At 42.3% G+C, this 13,374-nt stretch overlaps 2 protein-coding genes across 5 annotated transcripts in view; both read right to left on the minus strand.

Annotated features, from left to right (window-relative positions):
- Positions 1-65: 65 nt before the first annotated feature.
- On the minus strand, positions 66-8,216 carry LOC109880096 (vacuolar protein sorting-associated protein 37B). The gene is made up of 4 exons (XM_020472336.2): positions 8,012-8,216; positions 3,797-3,968; positions 2,750-2,832; positions 66-1,494 (listed from the first exon to the last, which is right to left on the minus strand). Exons 1-4 carry the CDS (start codon positions 8,123-8,125, stop codon positions 1,117-1,119), a joined length of 747 nt encoding a protein of 248 aa, XP_020327925.1. The 5' UTR covers positions 8,126-8,216; the 3' UTR covers positions 66-1,116.
- Positions 8,217-8,441: 225 nt separating this feature from the next.
- Positions 8,442-13,374, minus strand: part of LOC109880103 (electrogenic sodium bicarbonate cotransporter 4) — a 38,729-nt gene continuing 33,796 nt past the window's right edge. For 3 of the 4 annotated variants that reach the window (XM_031808929.1, XM_031808924.1, XM_031808925.1), the window contains 2 exons: positions 12,040-12,210; positions 8,442-11,537 (listed from right to left, as the gene is read on the minus strand). In XM_031808929.1, the coding sequence (XP_031664789.1) occupies positions 11,433-11,537; positions 12,040-12,210 (276 nt within the window). In that variant the 3' untranslated portion in view covers positions 8,442-11,432. Of the gene's footprint in view, positions 11,538-11,840; positions 11,855-12,039; positions 12,211-13,374 lie in introns of those variants that run through there. The other variant, XM_031808926.1, reaches the window with a different exon arrangement.

Here is a 13,374-nt window from a genome sequence, read left to right on the forward strand (position 1 = left end):
CTGTTTGTACCATCTGTTCTTAATGTTTGGTGTCCAGTAGATGGCAACGAACAGACCACACAGTATCAATGATAACAATTTTATTGGTTATTATTGAAAGTGAGCATGTCAACCAGTCTGCTAGTCTAGCATTACATTAGTTAGTTCCTAATGGAGTATAAAACCGGTACCATACTGGGGGGGGTTAAAAATACCTTTAAATAGTTACATTTGAACCCCTATATGCTTTCCCTACTTGCAGTGAGCTGTTCTGTAAGTGCAACTGAGAACCCACTGTACAGATTACAGCTAGGTGTAGTGCATAGAATTAATCATTAAAATAATTGAATAGGATCAATCACTGATACTAATCCAAGAGTGCTGTAGCCTGGCTGGCGAGCACCCAGCCCATCAGGCATACAAACACTCCCTACCCTGGACAAACTGACATCAACTTAAGCTGCATGGTTATTGCTCTAAAAATGTTACAATTATCAATTCCAGTTGGGAGAACTCCCTCTTACACCAGTAAACTAGCCAAGTGTGTAGTAAGATTCATATCCACCCCAAATGTTTATCTTAAGAACACAAACAAGACTAAGAATGTACCATGAACTTTTCGCACCTGAACTCACATCCTCCCAGCAAGACTTATCAATTAGTTGATTTTAAAATCTTTACTATGCCATGCAGTACATTTTGAATTTAAATGAAAATATACTATTTGTATAATTCCTGTTCGTTGATGGAACTTTTGAGCTAACTTGATACCAACCTCTGCGCGCACACACCAGAGGGACCTTTGGCTTACAAAAACATCTATACTGCAAGTTACCATAGCTGATAGCATATCTACCAGTCAGACGGTTAGGTTTAGCTATGTGTTCAGAAGATTAAATCAGAAAGTTAGTCTTGGAATAAAACTAAAAGAGAACCAACCCCTAATGTACCGTCCAGGCTGTAGTCACTGGATAGAGTGTCTGTGAGAGCGGAGAGCCTCTGAGAAGCTGGTCAGAGGACATTTCCCTCTGTTACTGACAGAGGGGCTGTAATTGGTTAGGTCACCAACCCTTGTGTGCCACAGGTCAAAAGGTAGGGAAGGTCATCCATAATGTTTCTATGGAGACTGACACCACCTCACTGCATGATGAAGCCAGTCCTGGGGGGCAGGTGTGGAGAGGGGGAGATGGGCTGTTGCTGGGGCATGTAAGGGCAGCTGGGGAAAGGCATTGGGGGATAGGGGGCGACTGGATAGGGTAGGCCGCTGTGCTGAGGGGAGGGAGAAGAGGCAGCTCGTGTGGATTGGTGGGTGGGGGCCCCATTGGTAGAGGGGATGTCCTGGGGTCGGCTGGGCTGGGAGGGAATCTGGGGGGGCCGAGTGAGACCCTTCAGCGCCAGCTCTCGGAGTTTGTCAATCTTGACGCGGCGCAGGTGAGCGAGATGGCGCCTCTGCTGGTAGTCGTCGATAAAGCAGTCGAGAGGCAGCTCTCCATCCAGGAACGAGTCTGCCATGTTCTACACAGGGACAACACAAGCAAACACAAACTAACACACGTCAACACAAAACACCTTAGAGTGAGTATTATTGTACAGGGGTGAAAATAAGGCTGTACGGTATCCCGGGCAAAATAAATAGTGAGGGTATGCCATACTGGTAAAACATGAACCTATCACAATAATTAAAACAAAATGTCAAGAAAACTAGGCTATTACACTCCTTTTTTATCATTACCGCATGTCTGAGGCATGAAAAATGCAAATGGATTGGAAAACAAGTGGTATAGCCTACACTCCAAAATCCGAAGTGGTTCAATGAAAACACGGACATTTTGCCAAGGCAGAGAGGAGTGGCCGATGCACGGACTGAAGGGACAAACAATCGCCAAATGTCATTATACTTTTTGGTGTTTTGTTTAACATGTCTTGTTCCATTCACCACTGTTTGGAGAATGGAATGTGTGAACGTGCATGTAGCCTAGTAAAGCCCTTTTGAAGTGATTGTCTGACAATCAGATAAAAAACCATGACTGGTTGTGTTTATGCCCCAATAAAAGGTCATACATTTTAAAAGTGAAATGACAAGTTTTTATGACAAGGCCCACAGAGATCCTATTGAATTAATATGGATTTGATATCAGATCGGTAAACTGTCAGAGCAGCTTACCGATCGCTGCAGCTGTACACAGCCGATCTGTAAATAGCCCAACCAACTACCTACCTCATCCCCATATTTGTTTTAGTTTTTCTGCTCTTTGGCACACCAGTACTTCTACTTGCGCATCCTCATCCCACATCTATCACTCCAGTGTCAATAGCTAAATTGTAATTAGTTTGCCACTATTGACATATTTATTGCCTTACCTCCTTACTTCATTTGCACACACTGTATATTTCTATTGTGTTATTGACTGTACGTTTGTTTATTCCATGTGTAACTGTTGTATGTGTCACACTGCTTTGCTTCATCTTGGCCAGGTCACAGTTGTAAATGAGAACTTGTTCTCAACTGGCCTACCTGGTTAAATAAAGGTGTTCTCAACTGGCCTCCCTGGTTAAATAAAGGTGTTCTCAACTGGCCGACCTGGTTAAATAAAGGTGAAATAAAATACCTAATTCTATGATTAGACCCATAAAAACATGTTGGTGCACGTGCAAATATAGGAGATTTTGTACCGGGAAGAAATGAATTCTACTTCCACCCCCGAGTGTGTACATGACTGTATTGATCGGTGTTCGTGTGTAGTTGTGAGTGTATTATTGTGTGTCTCACCTCAGTCTCTTCCTCTATCTTGGCTCCCTCAGCTTGCAGCAGAGCCAGCAGAATGTCCAGAGAACTGTTCTCTGTACCAGGGTCTGAGAAAGAGAAACAGTTAGAAAACACTAAAACAAACACTGATCACCACACAGTGAATCACTGTCCTGAATCTAAGTCGTGACCTGATTTCTGGGGCAGGGCTGGAATGTGACGGGACTACAGTAGCTGGCTGGCAGGGCCATTCAAAGGACGCAAAGCAGCATTGAGTACAGGAAAGACAGGGGTATCAGGTAACAGCTGACTGACACAGTGATCACTAGATGGCCATGCTAGAAAGGACAAAGAAAATGTATTGAAGATCAAGCACATAAGATATCTGTTCTTGATTTAGGGGTTAATGTTAGGGCTTAGTTTGGTGGTGGAAACTGTGGTTAGAAAGTAGGGCCGGGACGATCGCCATACTTGTTAGTACTGTGGAAAGAAAACAAAACAGGAAGCGGATTTAGCTTCTTTAGGAAAACAGAGTCACATTTATTTATTTTCCAAACTATAAAAATCACACAATATTTTACATACAGCAGGTTTTTAAAAGACCAAAGAGTTTGGCCTGCTTCGTGTTTGAATTTTTGACATGGGGGAAGAAAGAAAAAAACGTTGCGATACTGGTATCGTCACAGCCATTTTAGAAAGTCTGTGTGCTTCCCTCCTGTCTATCGTGGCCATGTTGTGACAACCCGAATGACAGAGGATCAGTATCTTGGAACGACAACTGACTGAACTGGCTAGACCAGACAGACATGCAGCTGGTAGAACAGTCAGCTACCAACACAGACACAGAGAGAGAAAGACTAGTCTTTCAGAGAGCAACAGTGCACAGATTGAGATGTAGAGACAGAGACTGGTACACGCTGTGGACCTAGTAATGTGGACTAGCTAGGGCTCTTATCGAATGTGGACTTTCTAGCGTTCTTATCTAGTGTGCTAAAGCTCTTACCAATTGTGGACTAGCTAGGGCTCTTACAGAGTGTGGACTTGCTTGGGTAGCGTGTTTAGGGCTCTTACCAAGTGTGGACTTGCGTAGCTGGTAGTTGTCGTAGAGCTCCTGTAGGTGGCGATAGCGTGAGGTGAGCTGGTTCTTCTGCAGGTCCAGTCTCGGCTGCAGCTGGAGGTTCTGTTCAGCCAGGCTGATGTTACTGCCTAGGGTCAGCTCCTTCACCTGCTGCACCTCACGCATCTATAACACACACAGTGACATAGACACACACACCGTACACACAGGGAGAGAGGTAAAAGGGAGATAAGGAGACAAGAGGGAAGGTGGGGTCAGTAGCACTAAACACAATACATGCAGACAGAGAGAGATCGACCCACCCAGACCTCCACGCCGTGGTATGTAGACCTATAGGTCAGGGACAAGCCAGCTTAGAGCCTAACCGCTGGAGGTTAAATGAGTCTATTCTTATGGAGGACACTGATTACTCCATACCTTTATTGAGTGCTGTGTTTTAGCCTTGCTTGGCCCCAGCCCTGCACCGGTTCACTATAGAGTTCAGCAGGCTATCAGTGACGGTGTTTAAACTGTGTTTGACTGTGTATGTCCTGTATTGATTTCACTGCCCTCAGAGCGATCAAGAGCTCTGCTTTCTGCAGCGATACAATGCAGATATAGTAGTCTACGACTTGTGTGTCTATTACAGGGATTTATAATCTACGTGTACGTTTTTGGTGAAGGGGATTGTAAAGATATCAGTACTAATGAACTAAGCTATAATTAAATCATAAATAACATGGTTGGGATAGTATGGTGCCTTGCTGGCATCAAGCCAGAGTAGCAGCCACTAGACAGCCTTCCAGCCGTAGAGGCAGCCACAACCACAGATTTGCATCTCTGCTCACAGGTTGTTTGTGTAAATCTATTTCCACATTGGTGGGTAAGGACTAGCATCTTTCACCAGTGTCATGGTGGGGAGTCTCGATTCAGCCACATACAGTACCGGTCAAAAGTTTGGACACACCTAATCGTTTCTGTTTTTTTCTTTCTTTCTACTATTTTCTTCATTGTAGAATATTAGTGAAGACATTAAAATGATGAAATAACACATTAAATCATGTATTAACCAAAAAAAGTGTTAAACAAATCAAAATATATTTTATATTTGAGATTCTTCAAAAGTAGCCACCCTTTGCCTTGATGACAGCTTTGCACACTCTTGGGATTCTCTCAACCAGCTTCATGAAGTAGTCACGTGGAATGCATTTCAATTAACAGGTGTGCCTTGTTAAATGTTCATTTGTGCAATTTCTTTCCTTCTTAATAATGCGTTTGAGCCAATCAATTGTGTTGTGACAAGGTAGATACAGAAGATGGTGAAGGAAAAGCAGTCAACAAGTGCTCAGCATATGTGGGAACTCCTTTAAGACGGTTGTAAAAGCATTCCTCAGGAAGCTGGTTGAGAGAATGCCAAGAATGTGCAAGTGTAGCCGATGTGAAACGGCTAGCTAGTTAGTGGTGCGCGCTAGTGGTGTTTCAATCGGTGACGTCACTTGCTCTGAGACCTTGAAGTAGTGGTTCCCCTTGCTCAGCAAGGGCCGCGGCTTTTGGGGAGCGATGGGTAACGATGCTTCGAGGGTGACTGTTGACGTGCGCAGAGCGTCCCTGGTTCGCGCCCAGGTCGGGGAGAGGGGACGGACGTAAAGTCTATACTGTTACACAAAGCTGTCATCAAGGTAAAGGGTGGCTACTTTGAATAATATAAAATACATTTGGATTTGTTTAACACTTTTTTGGTTACTATGTGCTTCCATATATGTGTTATTTCATAGTTTTGATGTCTTCACTATTATTCTACAATGTAGAAAATAAAGAAAAACCCTTGATTGAGTTGGTGTGTCCAAAGTTGACTGGTACTGTACATGTCTACTGGATATACAAATACAGAAGATGAAGAAGCCAGAAGACAGATTTCCCAAAACCTACACTACACAAGGCTAGCTAGGGATGGAGAGATGATGAACAACATAGTGGCAGAATGCTGTACACAGTTTTTGAAAACACTGACATCCGTCCTCTGCTCCAGCTTCTCCAACCTAATGTGTGTATATCGGTGGGGTTGGATAAACATAGTCCATCTGTAAATAGCCCACCCAATTTACCTACCTCATCCCTATACTGTTTTTATTTATTTACTTTTCTGCTCTTTTGCACACCAGTATCTCTACCTGCACATGACCATCTGCTCATTTATCACTCCAGTGTTAATCTGCAAAATTGTAATTATTCGCCTGTACCCCCTCATGCCTTTTGCACACAATGTATATACTCTTTTTCTCTACTGTGTTATTGACTTGTTTATTGTTTACTCCATGTGTAACTCTGTGTTGTTGTCTGTTCACACTGCTATGCTTTATCTTGGCCAGGTCGCAGTTGTAAATGAGAACTTGTTCTCAACTAGCCTACCTGGTTAAATAAAGGTGAAATAAAATTGAAAAAATAAAAAAGAAGACGACAAATGTCCATCTTGCATGGACTAATAAAGTATATCTTATTTAACCAGATGTCAACCGGCTGTGAGAGGTGTTTATAGGGCTGGGCGATATGGCCAAAATATTATAGCACTGTATTAAAAAGAAATACAAAAATGACACTATGATGTTATTTTATGTTTTTTAATAAGAAATGTTCTAAATATGCTTTATGAGTAGTGTGTGACCCTAGGGTGGCAACACATACATTCTAAGTGATTTCAATGGGACTTTCTCCATACTGATTGTTTCATACTGTTCAATTCAACTTCAAACCCAAAAGTCATAATTTTCATTCATTTCTGCATTTGAGATCTCCACACTGACACTTGGGCTGCACGATATGTGCAAGTAATCTGGGCCTTATTTTTAACCAAATGTTGCAAATTGACTTGCGATTTAGAGCAAAACACTTGGGTGAACTGTTGGAATCATCGGAATAGTTTTTTTTTGGGGGGGGGGGGGGGGGGGGGGGGGGGGGCACATTGAATGTGTTCTCTTAGCTACTTTATGTAGCTAACATATTCTTGCTTTGCGTTTGCCTCTAATTTATAAGACACTGTTGCAAAAACAACATGCTGATTTAGGTCTACACCAGCACTGGTATTATCATGCTGTATAGCTAATTACGCTTGCTCTGACTCAGTACATTTAATAGCTAGCTGGCGATTAGCATTAGCGGCTAACAAGATTTAGGAACAACTTTCTAACAAAAGACAAACTAGCTGTTTGCAGATGTAAGAAACACAAGATAACAGTGTAATTATAGAATGCTAGTGTATTTATATTAAGAAGCAACGTGACAACCGCATCGTTGTCATCAACAGTGTTGCATATGCTGCATTGACCATGCAGACTGAATGCAAGTGTCCGGTGGTTGAGGAACATCAAATGCGCTCCTTGAGTGACAGGGGGGCTTGGCTAGGTCCGTGTGGGAAAGCGGCATAGAGAGTGGAGATAGATGGCTCAAGTAGCGAACCAAACTATAAAAATGGACGTTACACACTGCTTTTCACATTTAACAAACCAAACATTCAAATACCGGTATTGAGGGTCAAGTAAAAACCCAAACCGATCCGTGCATCAATACCGGTATACAGCCCAGCCCTAGGTATTTATAGTCGTAATATATCTGCGTATGAACCTGCTGTGCTCTGTGTGCTAAATGTGTCAAAAATGATGACTAAAGAGGTGTGCTCCACCTAGATTACTCAATAGGAAAACCTCTCCCAACTTTTCACAGATGTCGCACCTTCCAGAGAGCTGATGGCCGGTTGTCTTGTGTGTTCCCTTAGCATATAATAGGATCAAATACCACCACTACTAGGTACCATAAGACAGACCAGGTCCCCTCAAATCTGTTCAGTTCCTAAACGCGGGTGGGTCCATTACTTCTGTAAAAATGGGCATCAGATTGCATTTGTGCCTTAATGACAATGCCGCAATACCATTTGTGACCTGCTATATGTACACAAACAGGGTTATTGTCGAAAGTGATTCGACAATAGAAATATTGTGCCAAATGTTGAGTACAGTACAAGGAGCACGCTTCTTTGTAAATGTGAGTGTGTCTTGATGTCTTTGTGCTGCAAAGAGGTGGATGTTGATGAGCTTGCTCAATGCATTCAGAAGGAATTTATGAATGAAGCCAGGTCTGCCTGACGACATACATAAGTGCACAGCAAGCTAGATGTTTTGATTCTGGTTAGCGTTACTAGGGATAGCTAACGCTAGCGAAACACAATGGGAACTTACCTCGTCCATTTCTTTGACAATATCATTTAGTTTTTCATCGTCTTCAAGCAACTCGTTTAATTGAGTCATTGTGAATGAGCTGAATTTATCCGTGAGTTCTGCCATTTCACCCATGATGGTTGTTGTCTATCGATCCGTCTAGCTACAGTTGTTTCGGCTCAGAACAGAGAAGTGTTTGGATCACAAACCGGAAATAGGGACGATTTCTGGCAAATCAGAAGGGAGCAAAGAATCATGAAAATGGTTGTGGAATTTCTGATGTAGTTAGCTGGCAACTTTTTCAATAAACATTATCTTTACTTGTATGCTAGTTCTGTGTTCCTTAAAAATGTATCTGAGAAGACCATGACGTTATTAGGTTGTTTACATGCTAAAGGATAAATTCTCAGGGATAAAAAAAAATCACAAAATTCAGACAAGACCTGTAGCATATTTGCATACCATTTTATTAACACGTGTTTGTAAATCTTTACAATACAAAGTAAATATACTCTGAAATGTATACACATACACTCATAAAGGTGAATGCACTGAACACAAAACACGAATAAATGCTATAAACCAGGGGTTCCAAATTACATTCAGCCGCGATTCGATTTTTTCTTGAACGTAGTTGAACATAGTTATACATAATTTGTACACTGAAAATTGACCGCAAGAAGCTCAAACAGATACAGTATTTGACAAAAACAGAATCATTTCAAACCTTGATTACATTGAGATACGATCACATATGCCTCTATTTATGCGTGGGAATAATTGGTAACAGATTATCTAAATTAACATCACTTTCAGATGATTTTTTAAATGTACTTTTAATTTTATGTCCAAAACATTATTATTATAATACATTTATATATAAAAAAGAGAGTGAGAGAGACAGAGAAACACACACACACACACAGAACAAAAATGTAAATGCAACATGTAAATTGTTTGTCCAACGCTTCATGAGCTGAAATAAAATATCCCAGAAATGTTCCATCCACACAAAAAAAACATGTAAAAAATGTTGTGCACAAATTAGTTTACGGATGTTAGATGCTGTTATGCTGTTAGGGTGAGCATTTCTCCTTTGCCAAGATAATCCATCAACTTGACAGGTGTGGCATATCAAGAAGCTGACAAAAGAGCATGATCATTACACAGATTAACCTTGTGCTGGGGACAATAAAAGGCCACTCTAAAATGTGCAGTTTAATCACACAACACACTGCCACAGAGCGTGCAATTGTCATGCTGACTGCAGGAATGTCCACCAGAGCTGTTGCCATAGAATTGAGACGGAATCTAAAACAAAAATCCAGAAAATCACATTGTATGATTTTTAAGTAATTAAGTTTCATTTCATTCGCAGAGGCCATTGTGGAGAGGTTGGAGTCTGTTTGATTGAGTGTGTGGACAGGTGTCTTTTATACAGGTAATGAATTCAAACAGGTGCAGTTAATACAGGTAATGAGTGGAGAACAGGAGGGATTCTTAAAGAAAAACTAACAGGTCTGTGAGAGCCGGAATTCTTACTGGTTGGTAGGTGATGAAATACTTATGTCATGCAATAAAATGCTAATTAATTACTTAAAAATCATACAATGTGATTTTCTGGATTTTTGTTTTAGATTCCGTCTCTCACAGTTGAAGTGTACCTATGATAAAAATTACAGACCTCTACATGCTTTGTAAGTAGGAAAACCTTCAAAATCGGCAGTGTATCAAATACTTGTTCTCCCCACTGTATGTGCTGTCAACCTACAGTACAATTTAGTTGCCTAAGTAATAGCGACAAGAGTGTGAGTGTTTGTATTGTTGCGGGCCTCGTTGAGTCTTAGAGGTCAGATAGCATCCATTTGGAGGACAGAGGTTAATGCGGGGGCAAAGGTTGTGGCACCTTGAATAGAGGACAGTCTCCTCAGACTCTACCTGGATGGCGAACGGGGGAACAGGAGGGCGTGATGAGGATCCGTAGGTAAGGCTCACCTGGGATTCAGCTGGTGGGGTGAGGGTTGTGTGTGTGTGGGGGGGGGGGGGGGGGGGGACTCTGAGGGAGGCACATTCAGGTGCAACAAGCCCAGGTTACACACACAAACGCTCTCACCCTCATGAGCTCACACAATCACAGTCTCACGAGCACGCACAAACATAGTTTCACACTTAGTTCGTTCATCTTAAGATAACTACTGTAGGTGAGATAACAACACATCACAATGGTATCAAGTACATTTTCCCTCAACAAAGTATTTATCGGCAAAGTCAGTGCCAGTGGAAAAAGACAGTGGTCTGGGGGCATGCAAATTGATAGCAATCTGATGGCTTCTTGTGGTCAATTTGCAGAATAACACTGCATTATAATATTGGGTTACCGTCACATTATAGCCCATCCTTTGCTAACTGTGCCTTCAGAGTCGTCGTTACATTAGTACAAGAGGTTCCTGCTACAAACCACATGGCACACAGTGAATAAATTACACACGGGAGACATCATCAAAACAAACACACACAAAAAACGACTTCTGCATTGGTTTCAGGTGCATGGGCTCTGGTATCTAAACGACTGTCAGTCGGCCCTCACAAACTACAGTAGGGCCAAAGGATAGCGCAGGAAAAAACACACACAGCATCCAGTGGTTTTAAGCAGGCGCTGGAGATCAGAGAATATGTTGAGGGAAAAGAAACCTCAGTCCACACACCGCGATCTATGCTCCAACAGCCTCGGACAGTAGACTTATGGTTCAGAGCGGCGTGTGATTCATGTGTCTGGGTATGTCTCCCAGACCGTACTGTGATTTGTACAATATTTAAAAGTATAATAACTAACTACTATCCAGCTGAATGTAATAGACATTTGTTTACATGTTAAACATCACATCATATCTACATTTTATAGAATATTTGTATACATTTATCTGAAATTTAATGTGTATTACGTTTTTTTTAAGTAAAAACAGTGGTAAAGAATGCTAATAGTAAATGGATGTTTGCTAATAGTTATTAGCTGTGCGTGGGATTATACAGTAGTTGTCAGTAGTCTAGCTGGCAGTAGTAAGTGTGTGTGTGTTTTTACATGTGTGTGTCAGTAGTCATAAGTGTGGACATTCTGGCAGTGTAGTCCCCAGTCGGTGTGTGTGCGTCAGGGCCGGGGGGATGCATCCGGTGACTTCCATCTGGATTTACACTAGTGTAAACGTTTTTCTCCTGTACACACACACACACACACACACACACACACACACACACACACGGTTGAATGGCAGAGGTAAGAATTGGTGAGGGAGGACAAAAATATATATAAAACCTTCAGTGTCTCATAACATACATCAGTAACATCACAGTATTATGTGCTCTATCTGTCGCACAATAATGACATCACAGTAATACATACAACAGTCCACATTCATTGGGTCCCTCAAGAGAGGTTTACTCACAGTCAGACGGGGGGCTGGGTGGGTGGGGTTACAGAGGGGTCAGGTGCTGAAGGCAGGTCTATGGTGTCCATGGGTATCTTCACTGGAGGAGGGAGGGGACTCTTGGGCTGTGGCAGAGGGGGGAAACAGGAGGGAAACTATCAGCATGCAGGAGGAACTGACAGAGGAGTGGCTTAACAGAGACGTGAGGGATGATGCCCCAAATACACACACACACATCCAAGCACACGCTCACACACACATTGCATGCTTAAATCTAAGCAAAACGGACCGATTCTACTACAAAGACAGGATTGAACCATGCAGGTAAAAGTGGGAGGGAGAAAGACATCAAGACACACCCACACACACAAAGGCAGACCAACCAACATCGAGGCAGACAAACAGGCAATAGTAAGTGTTATACAGTGCCTTTTCAGCAACACTGTGGGACAGAGAAAAGAGAAAGGTATTAGTCAGAGATAACAATCCGAGGAACAACACACATCGATATAAAACACTCAACAAAACAGATGGAGCCACTTCTACACACCACACCGCCATTACATCCTACTCCCACTGCCATTCTGGCACTGTGTGTGTGTGTGTCTGCTAGTCCTCGTCTCTCACCTCCTCGTCGCTCTCCGGCTCTGCTGCTTTGGTCCTTTTGTGGTCTTTCTTTTTCTTCCCATCCTTCTCCTTCTTCTTTTCTTTCTCCGGCAGGATGTCATCCAGCCAGGCCAGGTCGTGTTGAGAGAACATCAGGTCCATCATCTTACGCACCACCATCAGACCCAGGATCTACACATCGAGAAAATAAAAGGGTACGTATCCCCATCAATCTATGCACCGGCTCACATTTCCAATAGGAAAGAAGGTATAACCAACTTCAGCCCAGCTTAAACGTAAAAAAGGTGGGATTTGGAAAATCCCCAAAACATTCCTTACCCCAGGATCCTCCCATCGGTACTCTATCCCGGGAGAATAAAGAAAAGGAGCCCTCTGCTTGCTGCATAAATCTGATTACTGATCCCGTCAATAAATCTGTCAGATTTATGCGGCAAGCAGAGCGCGCCTTTATTTTATTCTTCCGGATAGTCACCAGTTGAAGTATCCCGGGATAAGGAATGTTTTTTTACATTGACATTTTCCTAATTTAGCAGACGTTTCTATCCAGAGCGACTTATAGTTAGTGCATTCATCTTAAGATAGCTAGGTGGGACAACCACATACTGTATCACAGTCATAGTAAGTACAATAAAGTAGCTATCAGAAAAGTCAGAGCTAGTAAATGGGGAAAAAGTCAAGTGCATGTGGGTTGTTGTTTTTTTACAAAAGAAAAACCAGCCCCGTTGCGGACCAGGATGTCTTGCTCCCAGACAGACTAAACAACTTCTTTGCTCGCTTTGAGGACAATACAGTGCTACAGCCCGCTACCAAAACCTGCAGGCTCTCCTACACTGTAGCCAACGTGAGTAAAACATTTAACTTCTTGGTGAAAGGGGGTCAGTATTGAGTAGCTTGGATGAATAAGGTGCCCAGAGTAAACTGCCTGCTACTCTGTCCCAAATGCGAATATATGTATATTATTAGTAGTATTGGATAGAAAACACTCTGAAGTTTCTAAAACTGTTTGAATGATGTCTGTGAGTATAACAGAACTTATATGGCAGGCGAAAACCTGAGAAAAACCAACCAGGAAGTGGGAATTCTGAAGTTTGTAGTTTTTCAACTCTTTGCCATTCCAATATACAGTGTAAATGGGGTCATATTGCACTTCCCAAGGCTTCCACTAGACGTCAACAGTCTTTAGAACTTTGTTTGAGGCTTCTACTGTGAAGTGGGGGTGAATGAGAGGCGATTGAGCCAGGTGTCTGGCAGAGTGCCACAGGCTCATGAGGCACGGTCACGAGAGAGTTAGCTCTCGTTCAATTGCTTTTCTACAGACAATGGAATTCTCCGGTT

The sequence above is a fragment of the Oncorhynchus kisutch genome, linkage group LG29, assembly GCF_002021735.2.
Source record: "Oncorhynchus kisutch isolate 150728-3 linkage group LG29, Okis_V2, whole genome shotgun sequence".
NCBI classification, from domain to species: domain Eukaryota; kingdom Metazoa; phylum Chordata; class Actinopteri; order Salmoniformes; family Salmonidae; genus Oncorhynchus; species Oncorhynchus kisutch.

Coding starts and splice junctions, on each gene's coding strand:
- LOC109880096 (XM_020472336.2), bottom strand. CDS start 8,125: ATGGGTGAAATGGCAGAACTCACGGATAAATTCAGCTCATTCACAATG. Junction 3,969..8,011: donor TTGTCAAAGAAATGGACGAG/GTAAGTTCCCAT, acceptor TGTGTGTTATAG/ATGCGTGAGGTGCAGCAGGT. Junction 2,833..3,796: donor GCTACGCAAGTCCACACTTG/GTAAGAGCCCTA, acceptor TCTCTTTCTCAG/ACCCTGGTACAGAGAACAGT.